Source organism: Pituophis catenifer, unplaced genomic scaffold, assembly GCF_029215685.1.
Source record: "Pituophis catenifer annectens isolate HBS135680 unplaced genomic scaffold, rPitCat1.0.hap2 SCAF_17, whole genome shotgun sequence".
Taxonomy (NCBI): Eukaryota; Metazoa; Chordata; class Lepidosauria; order Squamata; family Colubridae; genus Pituophis; species Pituophis catenifer.
This window is the reverse complement of record NW_027256897.1, coordinates 1,469,723-1,485,697: the sequence shown is the minus strand read 5'-3', so window position 1 is coordinate 1,485,697 and position 15,975 is coordinate 1,469,723. Positions and strand designations below refer to the sequence as shown.

At 43.6% G+C, this 15,975-nt stretch overlaps 1 protein-coding gene across 17 annotated transcripts in view; it reads left to right on the top strand.

The window, feature by feature from the left end:
- Positions 1–14,689, top strand: part of FNBP1 (formin binding protein 1) — a 62,950-nt gene extending 48,261 nt beyond the window's left edge. For 5 of the 17 annotated variants that reach the window (XM_070955795.1, XM_070955806.1, XM_070955796.1 and 2 more), the window contains 8 exons: positions 2,236–2,250; positions 2,450–2,485; positions 5,677–5,786; positions 6,295–6,427; positions 7,023–7,147; positions 7,755–7,894; positions 8,756–8,914; positions 9,578–14,689. In XM_070955795.1, coding sequence (XP_070811896.1) covers positions 2,236–2,250; positions 2,450–2,485; positions 5,677–5,786; positions 6,295–6,427; positions 7,023–7,147; positions 7,755–7,894; positions 8,756–8,914; positions 9,578–9,585 — 726 coding nt within the window. In that variant the 3' untranslated portion in view covers positions 9,586–14,689. The remainder of the gene's footprint in view (positions 1–2,235; positions 2,251–2,449; positions 2,486–5,676; positions 5,787–6,294; positions 6,428–7,022; positions 7,148–7,754; positions 7,895–8,755; positions 8,915–9,577) is intronic. The other 12 variants (XM_070955808.1, XM_070955805.1, XM_070955801.1 and 9 more) reach the window with 6 other exon arrangements.
- The last annotated feature ends 1,286 nt before the right edge of the window (positions 14,690–15,975 follow it).

The following is a 15,975-nucleotide window of genomic DNA, read 5'->3' as shown; positions in this document are numbered from 1 at the left end:
AAACATAACGCACCCTTCCTGTTTTTCTGACACCAACAACCCTAGGAGGTAGGCCTTCTTCCAGATCTAAGAGGAGACTACAATTCCCAGTTCCTGGGAATTAGTCTTCTTTGGGACCAATTCACGGGGAATGAGAAAATTTGAGAAAAAGCTGCGTATAAAACTGGAATTCTAGCTCTAAATTCTGGTGGAGAGTAGAAAGATAGAGAAATTATCCCTGGGTGGAAATATGAAAGAATTGTTCCACTAAGCAAAAGGGAGTTAAAACCTTTTTTAAACTCCAGAGCAACAGGATTCAGAAGAGACGGGGGTAGATTTACAGGTTTCCAGTTTGGGCTCTGGTTTTTTTTTTTTTTAGTTTATTTATTTTTTTACCATTCTGATACACTTGGATAAATTAAAAATACACTGATGTGCTAACTCATTATATGCAAAGAAAAGGTTTGTTTATTTTTAGAGTTTCGTTTACTCCCAGCATTTATTTTTAGACATTTCAGCAGGATATTAATCTGACCTATTTTAAAATCCAGGACAGGAAGCCGTATTTCTGAGTCTGTTAAAAAAAGGATTTTACTGGCAGATCAAAAACCCTAAAATTGCACTGTTCTGAACTATGGCAGTAAAAACCAAAGTCTTTAGTAACACATCAGTAATCTGGAGTTTTAATTGTTTTATGTAATAACAATCCATTTATTTTTGGTTCATCTAAGGCTGGGCTATCAGTTTCCATCTCTGCATTCTAGTGAGGTTTTTAGGCTATGAATTAATACAAAATTTTATTTACATCCTTGGGAGAATAGTTTTTTTTTTTTTTTTAAATGACAGCTTCATTGGAGTTTGAGGTGGATTAAAAGAGTTTACATTCTTTTCAGGCCAAATTGTCTTTTTTTTTTTTTTTATTGTGCACCAAACTCCAGTTTTGAACGCCCCGATGCTCAAACTGGGTGCAGAATATCGTCATGAAGGAAGTTGGAAGGAATAAGAGATATTGAGATGTTTAATTTCCTCACTTCCTACCTAGAAGCTAAATACTTTTTTCCCCAAGCTTCCGGACAAAAAGAAAGTGAATTAAACAGTTCACACTGCCACTGAATAATTTTATATCTATCTATCTATCTATCTATCTATCTATCTATCTATCTATCTATCTATCTTTCTTTCTTTCTTTCCTTTTCCCTTCCTTCCTGCCCTCCTTCCTTCTCTCATCCCTTTTTTCCTCTCCCTCCTTCTTCCTTCTTTCCCTCCCTCCTTCCCTTCTTTCCCTTTGTCTCCCTTTCTTTCTCCCTCCCTCCCTCCCTTCCTCCTTCATTCTTTCCCTCCCTCCCTCCCTCCCTCCCTCTTTTTCCTTCCTTCCTTCCTTCTCTCATCCCTTTTTTCCTCTCCCTCTTTCCTTCGTTCCTTCCTTCTTCCCTCCCCCTCCTTTCCCTTTGTCCCCTTCCTTTCTTCCTCTCCCTACCTCCTTCCTTCCTTCTTTCCCTCCCTCTCTTTTTCCTTCCTTCCTTCTCTCATCCCTTTTTTCCTCTCCCTCTTTCCTTCCTTCTTTCCCTCCTCCCTCCTTTCCCTTTGTCTCCTTCCTTTCTTCCTCCCTCCCTCCTTCCTTCTTTCCCTCCCTCCCTCTTTTTCCTTCCTTCTTTCTTTCCTCCCTTCCCTCCCGCTACTTTCTTATTTTATTTATTCAATTTCTATAGCCACCCATCTTAATCCAGGACCCTCTGGCCAGCCAATCAGACCCCAATAATTAAAGCCATAAAAAACACCAAAATGGGTTACGACTCATACTTGGAAGCCACCAACACAATCCTAATAACTACATGTAAAAAGTTGGCAAACTTTTAAAAAAAAAAAAAGATTAAGAGGGCTAAACCAGAAGGAGTTGGCTTTGCGTTATTCGTCGGCTCTTAAGTCACCTTTTTTTTTTTTCTCTTTTTTTCCCAGAGACCGGCTAGCATGGAAGAGGCAGGATTAAAAAAAAAAAAAAAAACCCTGAATTTGTATCTTTAGGCAGTGGGGAGACCAAGGCAGTATTTTACAATCTTGTGAACCTTTGCAAAGTTGTGTGAAAAGCAGTGTCTATTTGCACAAGCTGAGCAGACTCTGTGCGTGTGTCCAGTCCATTCGCATCGTTTTATTAGAAGCCGTTTTGAGCCTGGTCGTCTTTTTTTCTGATACGTTCTTTTCTTTCTCTCTCTCTCTTTTTTCCCCCCTTCTCCGTCCTTCTCCGTTCTAAATGCGAAGCTTTCCCTGAAGCTGGTAAGCACCATCCCAGCATGTATATATATATATATATATTTTAAAAATCACCGTTTGATACCTGTGTGACTTCTTATCCAAACAGCCGCATTGAAAAATGACTATTTTTTCCCCTGTTGTCTTTTTGTGTGCGTTTGTGTGTTTTGCGTGTGTTTATTTGTTTTTGTTTTTTTTTCCTTTTTCTTTTGGCCTTTATCAGATAACTTTGAATATGCAGGTCTGGAATTTAATGGAGGTGATCCCATTTTTGATGCTGCTAATGAATTACTAAGAATTAACTTGTAGTGTTTCAGTCTAATTAGAAGGCTTTCAGGAAGTGGGCGCGTGATGCAGGCTGTAAAAAAAAAAAACGTAGATAATAGGCCTTGAAACAGATTTAAAATAATTTAATTGGGGTTAAAAAGAGGCTTTTTTTTCCATCCACAGGTGGGGAGAACGAAAAATATGTGTTGAACTCAATAAACAACAGAGAAAAGTCTGGCCAATTCGGATCATAGATGTCTTGTTAAAAAAATAAATAAACAATGCTCCCAAATTAAAGAATTAAAGAATTTAGGAAAGCAAGTTTTCGGAGTTCGTTGCAAATTGCAAGAATATTGTGTTAGTTAAAGGTTTGCTTATTGTAGTTACAAATTATAAAGGAATCGGTTACTATCTGAAATTGGCAAGGTACTGAAAATATCCATCTGCTAATTTCCACCCCCCCAAATAAAATATGTGGTTGTAAGTCACTTAGAAGGCAGGACAAGAAGCAATGGATGGAAATTAACCAAGGAGAGAAGCAACCTAGGATTAAGAAGACATTTCCTGACAGTGAGAAGAATTAATCAGTGGGAGGTCTAACTTAGAATTAAAGAGAACTCTATTCATTCCAAAATTAATCAGTGGAACAGCTTGCCACCAGAAGTTGTGGGTTTTCTATCACTGGAGGTTTTCAACTTTGATCATCCTTGATAATAAATCTTTGCATATCCTTCTCTGTCCTTCATTGAGTTCAACATCGATCATAATAACTGGACTCTACAGATGCTGTCGCCATCTTGGTTATCCATTTGTTAGCCAACTACGTTTTTCAGCCTTTCACGCAAAAGTTCCTCAAACTAACGCTTTTTTAATCCCTTCCCAGCAAATTTCAACCAAACCGTTTAAAAGAATAACTCCATTTAATTCCAAAAACTGGGGCTGGTGACAAGGGATTGGTTCACGGGAGGCTCATCGTACGTTCTAGCTCAACGAGAAGGCTGGCTCAAATAGCTTCACGGTGAATAAGTTGGTGGGTTAGGTTTGGTGCTACAGGTGGTCCTTGATTTACGACCACAGTGGAGCCCCAGATTTCCGTCACTCAGCGAGACAGTTGCTAAGTGAGTTTTGTCTCATTTTACGACCTTTCTTGCCACAGTTGTTAAGTTAGGAACTTGGGGGGCGGGTCAGTTAATCTGCCTTCCTCATTGACTCTGCCGGTCAGAAGGTCACAAAATGGGATCGCCTGACCCCAAGGCACTGCAACGGTCATAAGTATGAACCGGTTGCCAAGACCATCTCAATTTTGGGCACATGGTTGTGTGAGGAGCCTGCAAAGATCCTAAGTGTAAAATACAACCGTAAGCCCCCCTTTTTTTCCCCAGTGCCATTGCTAACTTGGAACGGTCACTCAACGGACTGTCGTAAGTCAAGGACTCGCTGTATTTTACTAGCGAGGTATTTAAATAGGGTATTTCTCCTGAAATTTTTGTCAGGGTTGGAGATGGTCGGATCAAGAAATCCCGAGTGGAATAATCGGAGGCAATTCAGGAGGTAGTACCCTATTTCCCCCCAAAATTGCTTAACGCATTGTAAGCTGCCCTGAGTCTCCGGAAAAGGGCGGCATATAAATCGAACCAATAAATAAATAAATAAATAAATAAAATGAGACATCCCCTGATAATAAGCCCAATCCGGCTTTTGAGTGCATGGCAATAAGGCCAAGTGCTTATTTCAGGGTTCAAAAAAATATAAGACAGGGTCTTATTTTCGGGGAAACACGGTAGATCAATCAATTTCAAACTCAGACAGTCGATTAACTGGTTTATCAATGGATAAGCATCTGCAGATAAATTGGAACGCAACAGCTCTGGCCCTCGAATTTTGCTTCCCTTGCATTTTTGCTAGCTGGGTTTAACAACCACAACAATCCTCCAAGAGACCCTTTGCTGATTTCCTAGCCAGGAGGGCTTCAATTCCGCCTGAGAAAAATTCAAAGCAATACGGCAGAGCAGCCCGAGGGGCGAACATTCTTCCTTTCAACGGAGGGATGATGAAAGAAATATTAAACGACAGGGCTTGATTTCTTTTCAGGGTGGAATGAAACAGGCAGGAAAAGTAGGTGAAAAGCGAAATGAACCAGATCTTCTACCTGGAAATCCAAAACCACCTTCCTCCAAAGGTTTACAAAAATCCGATCTTATTCCCAGCCCATGTTTTAATCAACCTCCTGCCGATCTCTCTCCGTTCCAGAAAATAGCTCATTTTCTGCTTAATCTGAGCGAATTTTGTATTTATATGTTTTATTTTATGGCTGTTCACCGCCCTGAGTCCTTCGGGATAGGGCGGTATACAAATTTAATAAAATGAAATGAAATGAAAATGGTGGCTTGCAAATTTGAAGATTCCCCTTCTAGCCCCCCCTTTTTTTTTCGACCGCTGCAGCCATAAAGGTTGTGCCTTCGCTATCATTTGCATACCGTAGAGGTAGTCCTTGGATTACGACTGTCCGTTTAGTGACCGTTTGAAGCGGTCATTCATAGATTCCCCCACCCCCACCCCGCCCGAGCGAAGTGCCCTAAGAGGAAAGCCACATTAGTTCATGTTGGGAAGAAAAAAAAAAGGAAATCAGACACATTTGGGTAGTGTTTTTCCCGACAAATGTTAATGAAGCTGGTGGCATAAATTTAATTCAATGAAGCTTTTGTCCAAGATGCAACTCCCTTCATCAGTAACAAACCCATTCTCCCTTCCCAGTTTCTCACCCAACCTCCTCCCTAAATTAAGCTTTAGCTTCATCTAGCCATTCTGTGCATCCGATGAAGGGAGCTGTGGTTTGCAAAAGCTTTTAAGCCTTTTAGCAAAATTAGCAATTCACGAAAGATGCTTCCAGGGTTTTTTTCCCCCTTGTTTATTTTTTAAGAGAGAAGTTTGTATCTTAGAGAAGAGCGCGGGAACCTCCCTGCGATTGGCTCTTCAACAGCCAATCCGCTGCCTTTAAAAAACGCCTTTAAGTCATCAGCCAAGACAACACTTTTTGATAGCTAATTGGGTCAGAAGTATTGCTCTACGAGCAGAGAAAATTCTCACGTGTAATGGGGGTTCATCACGATCGACAGATTTCACTTTTCCTCTTTTTTTTTTAATTTTTCTCCTCTCCTTTTTCCGCCTTCCTGCAATCCTCAGGGAGGAGGACCAGAAGATTATAGCAACCTTCCCCCGGAGCAACGGAGAAAGAAACTCCAGCAAAAAGTGGATGAAATCAACAAGGATATTCAGAAGGAGCTGGATCAAAGGTAGATCAAACGATGGGGGGGGGGAAGATGTTGAGACTAGTCTAGAAAGAGTGCGGAGAAGAGCCACAAAAATGATTAGGGGGGGCTGGAGACTAAAACATATGAAGAAGTGGGTATGTCTAGTTTAATGAAAAGAAGGACATGATAGCATCTTTCAATATTTGAGGGGCTGCCCCAAAGAAGAGTGGAGGGTATCAACCTATTCCTCAAAGCACCTGAAGGCAGGACAAGAAGCAACGGATGGAAACTCATCCAACAGAGAACCAAATTTAGAATTCAGGAGAAAGTTTTTTGCTTGTGAAAACAGTTAATCAGTGGAACAACTTGCCTCCAGATGTTGTGTCCTCCATTACTGGAGTTTTTTAAGATGAGATTGGGCAGCCCTTTATATGGAATGGGAGAGGGCAGCGATGGCTAACCACTGCTCGCCTGCTCCAAGCTCTGAAAAGATGTTGAGAGTGGTTTTAAGTTCCTGGCTTGATGGTGATTCTTCCCTCTTCCTTCACAGAGAGGCCTTAACGAAAATGAAAGACGTCTACATCAAGAACCCTCAAATGGGGGACGCAGCTAGCGTGGACATTAAGTTAGCTGAACTCGGACAAAACCTGGAGAAGCTGAGGCTGGAAGTACAAAAATTCGAGGTAGGGAGTTAACCAAGCACCTGTTACTGCCGTGTTTCTCAACTTTAAGATGGGTGGACTTCAACTCCCAGAATTCCCCAGCCAGCGGGCTTGAAAATATGTCCCTGAAGAAGTCTGGGAACAGATGTCCTTACATCTTAAAATTGCCGACGTTGAGAAATCCTAAGTTTAGAGCAGGCTTTCCGAGCAGATGCCGCCCCGATGTGCTAGGCTGGCAAATTCCAAAATCCCTGGCCAGCACAGTGTACTAGGGATTCTGGGAACTGTAGTCTCAGCCCATTGAGCTGAGCATCATATTGGGGGCTTGGTCAAATCCAGATGTTTTTTCCAAGATGCTGAAGTCTCCCCCGTTAGCTTTGCAAGGTAGTCCAGAGAAGAAACCCAACTTGTCAGATCACATTAACCGAATCTTGCAAGACTGAAAGCATTTCTCCTTTCTTTTCCTTTCCTCTTACTCTCTGGAAAACTTCTGAGATGCTTCCCACGCCCCTTTTCCATCTCTGGGCTGAGATACTTTTATCTAGTCTGCAATTCTTCCTCCGGTCTCCCAAGGCCATTCTCACAGTCCCTCATTTTCCCTCCTTCTCTGCTTCAGGGATGGTTAGCGGAAGTGGAAGGTCGGTTACCTGTCCGGACGGAGGTAATGCGCCGCCAGAGTGGAGCGTACGAGCCCCAGAGTAACACCTTGACCGTCACCAACTGCGTCCAGGACCGAGAGAGGTACAGTACCTGTACTGTGCTGGAGAATCCATGAATGGCAAAGGTCTGGTGCCAGGCCTTCTCAGATGCCAACCTTGCAACCTCAAAGCTGGCGCAGCCCTCACCTCGCTTTGATACATGATTTCCGATGCACCTTTCTCTCCTCCAGTTCTACCCCTACAGGAACAACAACCCTGAGAGGTAGGCTGAGCGGAGAGTGACTGGCCCAAGGGTTCCTAGAGAGTTCCCATTGTCTGAGAGCCGATTTGAAACTGGGTCCAATCTCCAGTTTAATTTCCTCCAAGATCTGGATTGGATGGCCATTTGTCAAAGAATGGTATATAGGGTCTCCTGCTCGAGCAGAGGGTCAGACTAGAGGACCTCCAAGTTCCCTTCCAACTCTGTTATTCTGAATTTGGGGGCGACATGATAGTATTTTCCCAATAGTTGAGGGGCTGTCACAAAGGACAGAGGGCATCTACCTATTCTCCGAAGCCCCTGAGGGCAGAACTTCACAGCAGAGACCCAGAGGAAGGGCGAGGGGCAGCGTCTCCTCCCTCCTTCTCTCCAGCCGACCCCAACAGGTTGCTATAGTGGTTGGCTTCCTTTTTCCTTTTCCTGTCTTGAGCAGTCCCGATGGCGGTTACACAGAGGAACCCAGCCAGGAGAGTGAGATGAAAACGCCGACGACCGAATTTGATGACGAATTTGACGATGAGGAACCGCTGCCCACCATTGGCACCTGCAAGGCTCTGTACACCTTTGACGGTAAGGGAGTCATTCTCCAAGCAGGACCCAGGAGCTTCCGGTGAAAGATTCGTGCACGCCTTGGACTCGCTTTACAAAAATGTACAGGGATGGAGATGGGGGAGTTCCACCTTCAGCATCTGGATCAAGAGTGAAATGCTACCGGTTCCCTCTGGTTCGAGAAAACCGGTAGTGATAAAAAGCTATCAGTTCCAACAATCAGCTGTGCCACGCGGTTTAGCTTTGCTAGAAGGAAGGAAGGAAGGAAGGAAGGAAGGAAGGAAGGAAGGAAGGAAGGAAGGAAGGAAGGAAGGAAGGAAGGAAGGAAGGAAGGAAGGAAGGAAGGAAGGAAGGAAGGAAGGAAGGAAGGAAGGAAGGCACAGTGCAGTATTGCTGGCTGATTCTGCTCACTGCCAGCAATTCGATCCTGAACGGCTCAAGGTTGACTCAGCCTTCCATCCTTCCGAGGTGGGTCAAATGAGGACCCAGATTGGGGGCAAGAAGCTGACTCTGTAAACCGCTTAGAGACGGCTGGAAAGCACTGTAAAGCAGTATATAAGTCTAAGTGCTATTGCTGTTCCTTATCTTCCCTCCCTCCCTCCCTCCCTCCCTCCCTTCTTCCTAAAGGTTGACTCAGCCTTCCATCCTTCCGAGGTGGGTAAAATGAGGACCCAGATGGTTGGGGGCAAGAGGCTGACTCTGTAAACCGCTTAGAGAGGGCTGGAAAGCACTATGAAGCGGTATATAAGTCTAAGGGCTAACTTTTCTGCCCTCTTAGGAGCAGGACTAGCCCTGAAGCAGAGGATGTGACTGAATTTAGAGGGTTTTTTGTTTTTTTTTTTGGATTACTTGTACTAACCCACCTCAACTTCTCACTTCCAGGACAGAATGAAGGAACCATTTCGGTGACGGAAGGAGAAACTCTCTATGTCATAGAGGAAGACAAAGGAGACGGGTGGACTCGCATCCGGAGGAACGAGGATGAGGAAGGCTACGTCCCCACTTCTTACGTTGAGGTCTTTTTGGAGAAGAATGCCAAAGGTAACGCGGCTTATATCGGCAGTCCTCAATTTATGACCCCAGTTTAAATTTGAGCCACTTTATTTAATTATTTTAAATTTTATATTGTTGTTTTGTCTGTGTTTTTAAATAGGCTGTACACCGCCCTGAGTCCTTCAGGAGAAGGGCGGTATAGAAATAAAATTATTATTATTATTATTATTATTATTATTATTATTATTATTATTATTATTATTATTATTAGTTAAGTCCAAAACTTCTCTAGCTAAGCGAGACAGTTGTTAAGTGAGTTTTGCCCCGTTTTAAGACCTTTCTTGCCCACCGTTGTTAAGTGAACCCCTGCAGTGGTTCAGTTAGTCACATGGTTGTTAAGTGAATCTGACTTCCCCATTGACTTGGCTTGTCAGACGGTTGCAAAAGGGGATCACGGGACTCCAGGACACTGCGACAGTCATAAATACGAGTCGGTTGCCAAGCCTCTGAGTTTTGATCATGTGACCCTGGGGGTTTCTGCAACGGTCGTTAAGTGTGAAAAACGGCCACAAGTCCCTGTTCCCAGTGCTGTTGTAGCTTTGAATGTACATGAAATGATTTGTTGTAAGACAAGGACGGTCTGTACATTTCTTCTTTCCCTATTACTCTTATTGTTCGTATTTTATTTTATTTTTGTTTTGTTTTTTTTAGATTCCTAAAGGAAAAATAGAAAAAACCCCACAAGTCAGTTGCTGTCACAAGAGCCTCGGGGATGAGCTGGGCACACAGAAGAAAGAAACGGACGATTGGATTTTATGATTATTTTGAAATGTGTCCCGTTTTTTGAAACCCACTTCCGGCGTTGGCGAGCTTGGGATGAAAGGGAGAGAGAATTAAGGCACTGAAGCCCTCAACGGAAGGGGAATTAAAGCGTCCTTCTGAAACTGTTCTTCAGGCTCATCCTTCATTGCTTCTTACGTTCACCTGCCTTTGAGCTGTGGCACCAACGGATCCATCATTTTGGCTGGGCTCAAGCGATCTCCACCACCGCTTACCGGATCCAAACTCTGGGATCCCCTCCCTTCTTCCTCCAGGGAAGGGATGGGATCAGCTGATCAACGGTTTCCCCTTCCTCGCCTATTTTCTCCCCGTCCCTCAAAGGATTTTGCAAACAGGCCTCCTACACAGAAGATGAAAAACGGGGAAACTTCGAAACCAAGGGATTAGACGGAGGGTCTCGCCACTAGATAGAATTTAGGATTCGTCACGGAGTCTGACGTCGTACGTTCGGTCCACAGCTAATTCACGGGCCTGAGGCTCAAATAATTTCTTGTTTTAATCTAGCAGATCTATTGGCCTTTGGCTAGGAGTGGGTGGGATACTGTTTTATTTCTTGAGGAGAAAATGGAGGAGCTGAGAGGATTTTCCCATGGTGCTTAGAGCAGGAGTTGGACATGTTTCCCATTGGGAGTCCATAGGACCTCTTGGGCCATGTTGAGAAGATTGACTTCCATTGATTAGGCCAATGGCCAACCCTTCTTGAAGACCCTAGATTGGAGAAGAAGTCTTTCCTTAGAAGTCGGGCAAGGTGCTTCTGGTTCTGCTTTCGCCAGGGGAGAACGCAAAAAGGGCATTCCCTCCCAGCTGGGTGAATGGCTGTGTTTGGTGTGACATAGTGGAACCATAGTGTGGTGGAAGAGACCCCATTTCTCCTTTCACTCACTCCATCTGTCCATCACATCCAGATCCAGAGGAGGTTCGTTGGAAAGAGAACAGGCTTCTAGAGCAGAGACTCATGTAGAGTCATAGAAGATACCTCTTGGTGGCCTTGAGATCACCCCCAAATTAGTCCAGCTAATTTGATGGGCGTTCCTTCCAAGCCAGCCCAAGAGAACGCTTGGCTATTCAAGTTGGATTTGCATCATGCTAAGAGCTAATGGTCTGGCTTGGATCCGGGGTTAGTGGTCAGCCATGGTTTATAGCGTAAACTATCTCCCTTACCAAAGGCATGTTGAAGTACAGTCTTAGCATGATGTGTAAATCGAGCTGCAAACTTTGGCAATCGATGGAGAGAGCCCAAGGTGTGCCTTGCCCAAATCAAGCTATCCATGGTTCAGGAACACCCTGCTTTGGTCCTGAGTTCAAGCCGTATCACAGAACCCGAAAGCTTGCAGAAAGAGATTCAGAGGTTCCTGGTTTGGGGTCGCTGAGATGGCCAAATCCAAGGGATCTTTTGATATCCGTGGTGTTCACCAGGACTTCAGTTCCAAGCCTCACCTCCGCTAAAAGCCCATGACTTGGTCTGCAGCTCTCCTGCAGGAAGGGAATTCAGATTTCCCTTCTAGGAAGTGCCTATGGATAACAGGTTCTGTTCATCCTATAGCCCCCTTACTAAGAATTAAGGATGGTTTTTTTTTTCAGGGTCAGCTATAGGAGTGGTCTGATGCAGGTTTTCTCAACCACGGGGTGGGGGTGGGGCTTTAAGAGCAGGTGGACTTCAACTCCCAGAATTCTCAAGCCGGCCCAGATGTTGATCGATTTAATGTTGGGAGGCATGGCCAAGAAAATCTTGCCTGTTCCAAGACCTTGAACCTTTCTTCCTGCCTTTATCTTGCCAACTCGGCTGGGCTGGCTAAGACGGTTTGCCAATCGTAGGAAGCAGATGGCACCGACCTGAAGCCTTGCTGAGCTTCCCGGGGATCTGTTTGCCCATCGGCATGACTTTTTATTTCGCTAATATTCTTTTAGCCACCCAACATCTTTCATGCAGATCTTGATTTCTTTCTCGTTTCGGCCTGTTTGTTCAGCGTTCTGTCCTCTCTGCGTCTCCCAGGTCACTTTTAAGCCCCCGTTTAATCTCCTTCTTGTTCTTTTAATTTATTAAATTATTTTGCATGGCGCCTCTCGAAATCCACCCCACCCCACCCTGCTTTTCTCGCACGGCCATTCCCACATTTATTTATTTCAGCTTTTCCCAACCCCATCCTTGCTTGCGGACTCCTACGTTGGGCAAGGGGTTGGACCAGAAGACTTCCAAGATCTCTCCCAGCCCTTTGGCTCGATGATCCATCTCAGCCAAATTTCACTGTGATTCCAGCCCTTCTCGGCTCTCGTCTGGTCTCAAGTTCCACCCCCAGTTTTTAATTCCGTTTTGGGGCTACGCCATCAAATCCAAGTGGCGGCTTGGTCAGCGTCCCAAAAGAGCCGAAGATCCTTCTCAAAAACTGGAGCCTTGTAGCAGATTGGCCAAGAAGGTAATTGCTGTGTGCCGAGTTCGAGAGACTGCCGGCTTTGAACTCGTCTCTTCTCAGGAGCCTCTGCACTTTGGGGAGCCAGAAGGGAGCTGGGATTGCAGCTTCAACTAGCTGTGCCTGCAACCCAATTGGAAAGATAGACCAATCTATAAGAACAGGGACGGTGAAATCTCATTTCTCCATCCAAAGAGGTGAAACCGGTGCACTAGAATTGATTTTCCAAGGAATTTTGTGGGATTCCCTGCCTATGTTAAAAGCATTGCCAAGAGAACTTGAATTTTCCTGACATTTTTTTGGGCAGAGAAGGTTGTAAGCAGAAATGTGGAGAGTTGGAAGCTGAAGTAGACATTGGAAACACCCTCCAAATCGGCTAAACTTCCAATCAATGTCCGTTTGTGGATATAATTGCCCCATTATAACTCTTTCAACATCCTCACCGTTAAAATATCTGGTGGAAGAAAAGCAAAACTTGACTGCTACGAACCTCGGCGAGCTAGGAACAAGTCTAGGAATTGTCAGCTTGGATTTGACCACAAGCCCAGGAAACTAAATTGAGCCTCCAATCTTGGGAACAGTCTACCTGTGGGGATCAGAGGTTGGGGGGGCGGAAACAAAGGCACAGCCTTCTCTGGGCTTACTGCAGCTCTCAACCTGCAGCGTTATTTGGGGTGGGCATGAAAATTCAGGGAGGGGGGCATTTCCCCCCCCCCCAAATTGTTACCCTGGTGGGCCAGGCTAACCTCGCCCTGCCCCAATCTCCCTCAAGCAGACTAGCCTTCCAGGTTTCCTACCTTACAGGGAGAGTTTGAGGAAGCCCAAAGCAAAAATAGAATAAAATAAAGTTACAGCATGATTTGGGCAAGATAGCTTTCCTATTTGGTATTCGATTTAGGAAACTCCAGTTTGCTGAGTTATTGGCTCGAAAATAAAATGACCTGAAATTTTTCTTCTTCTTTTGCACCTGGGGTTCTCCAAAATAAACATCCCGACATAGTTTAAAATTCCCGATTTTTTTTTTCTATTCTCCTTTCTCAAATCCGACGTCCTTAGAAAAGGACCTTTTGAACCTTTTGGGGAGCAAGTTCCCTTTTTTCCCCAAAAATAAAATTTTTAAAAATGCTTCTTGTTTGGTGCATCAATGGATCTAAAGATCTCGCTAGATCATTCCTGATCAGGAACGTCTATGCGGATGGATAGATAGATAAGATAGATAGATAGATAGATAGACAGACAGACAGACAGACCCAACTTTAATTTGTTTCCCACAAACCAAGGTTACAATTGATCCATGGTTTCAATCTCCTTTTTTTATCCAGGTGCAAAGACTGAAATATATATACATAAGACAAGCTCTGCCATCATTAAATTAGGGAAGGATCTGCCAGATCAGTTATCAACTGCCCAGCTTAACGTTTTTTGCAAATCTTGAGATGACATGGGTTTAATTTGGAAAAAAAAGAAGTGGATTTAAAATATAAAGGAAGGGAAAGTTATCAATTCTTTTTTCAACCCTGGAATAAGAGCGAATGCCCAGGACTCGTTTTCTTTGAAACGGTTATTTTTTCATGCAGCAGTAGAGAAAAATAAGGACAGAGAACTGTTATCTGCCCTTAAATTTTAATTCTATTATTTTTTGGGTTGCCTATTTTACTGGGGATTTTGCTTCCCAAGGCTTAGTCCCTCTCCCCCCACCAAGATGGCTGGGGGAAAAAAAAATACTTAGGAAATCATGGTGCCAAAAACGCTGTAGTTTTGAATCCCAACCTGTGTTTTGACTTGGAAGGCTCGTTTTGAGATTTATTTATTTTTTAATTTCACCCCGGAAACTTTTGTACATATCGCGTAATAAATTGAAATGTTTTCAAAATCATCCTGATTCAGAATATTGTCCCTCAACCCCGGGGAACCCCAGATAGAGACCCTATGTTAGAAAAATATATATATATATATATTTGAAAAGTTTCATCTATGCTTAAAAAGCACGCATGAAATTTTAACGCAGGGACTTAAGAGGTATGAATTTGAAGTAGGTAAGTAACACCACTAGTTTCTAAAAGTTTTTTTCCTCTTCGATTAGGATCAGACTAAAAAGACGAGATTATCCTGGCCACTCAACTCATCCTCTACTCTTGCTAACGCCCGTTCTTACCATCTGTAAATAGACGAGAGAGAAAAAAAAAATATTTACTGAAAAACTGTGTTTTAACGCTGAGTATTTTTCAAAAATTCTGCGTCCTTCGCATCCCTCCTTCTCATGCTTGAAGTGTCAAAAAGATTTAAAGGAAAAAAAAAACCCGCCAAATTATATTTTAACATAAAACGTCAAGCACTTTTATTTTGGTTTTTCTTTTTCATTTTTTTTTTAATGGTTTACTTCTGTGTGTTTAGGCACTGGATTTCTTTTTTATGTAGGTTTTTTGGTGGCGACTTAAATGTCTGTGTATGTATGATTTTCCTAGCTGAAAAAAAAAAAAACGTGTAAAGAGAATCCGAGTTCTAGTGTTTTTTTGACTCATTTTATTTCTGGCGACAGAATTCAATCAAATAAAGTGCTTCCATTTGAAAGCGAGCGAAGGCTTGGGCTTTGATTTGTGCACGTTCGGTGTGGATTTATTTAGAAATGTACAAAATTAGGGGGGGGGAAACAATGACAAACTTTGCACCTATATACTTGCAACAGAATACAGGTGTGGATCTTGATTTACGAACAGAATTTCCATTGCTAAGAAAACTGAGGGTGAAGTGAATCATGGCTAACTTTACCTTTTTTTTGCCATGGATGTTAAGCAAATCATTAGCAATTGTTAAGTGAATCATGCAGTCTGTCATGGCTGCATTCTTTCTTTCCTCCCTCTTACTTCTTTCCTTCATTCCTCCTCCCTTTCTCATTCTCATTCTTCTTTCCCCCTCCCTCCCATTCTTCCTTCTTTCTTTCTCTCTTCCACCTTCTTCTCATTCTTTCTTTTCCTTCCTCGCTTCCTCCTTCCCACTCTCCTTCCTTCATTATTCCTCCCTCCCACCTTCTCTTTCCTTTCCTTTTCACCTTTCTCCTCTTACAGTTTGGGTGGGACTAATTTTGTCATGGCTGCAGGGAAGGATTGGTTTTAAAAAAGAAAGGAAAATTCACCCCAGCCGGCCACGAGTTACTAACCCCAGAAGGAAAACACTTGTGACACCAAGCAGAGCTCAGAACAGCGGCTTTGGGAACTTTTTAAAAAAAAAGAAATGAAAAGACGAATGAACGAAAATGAGCATCGTTTTTGGACAATTTGGAAAAAGGAGACCAATTTTTTACCCCCAAAATATCAGGGACGGAGGGGGGGTGGTAGTTAGTTCTCAAATCTGAATTTTAACTCAAATTTAGAAGCGTTGGGAAGTCGTATTTCGAAGCAAAGATCTTCATTTCTAGGACAGGTCGTCCTCAACTTACGACCCACCGTCGAACCCCAAATTTATGTTGCTCAGAAAATGCGTTGAGTTTTGCCCCCTTTGACTTTTCTTGCCGCTGTTTAAATGAGTCGCTGCAGCTGTTAAATCGGCGCGCACATGCACACTGGAGCCGAGCTAGGGCAACGCTTGCGTGCCCACAGATATGGCTCCATGTGCCACCTGGGGCACGCATGCCGTAGGTTTGCCGTCACGGCCCCAGGATTTTAAATAAGCAATCCTCGATCAGTTCCCGTGTTCCCAGCCTTCCCAGCGTAAGGAAATTAAAGCTGGGCCCGGGGAGTTAAAAATGACACCCCTTCCCCTTCGTTTTTTTTCTATAGGGCTGACCCTTGGCTACAGCTCAGGGGATAACAGTAGCTCACCCAGCTCAGGGGACTTGGCGCAGATCGAAGCAAAAGCAACATC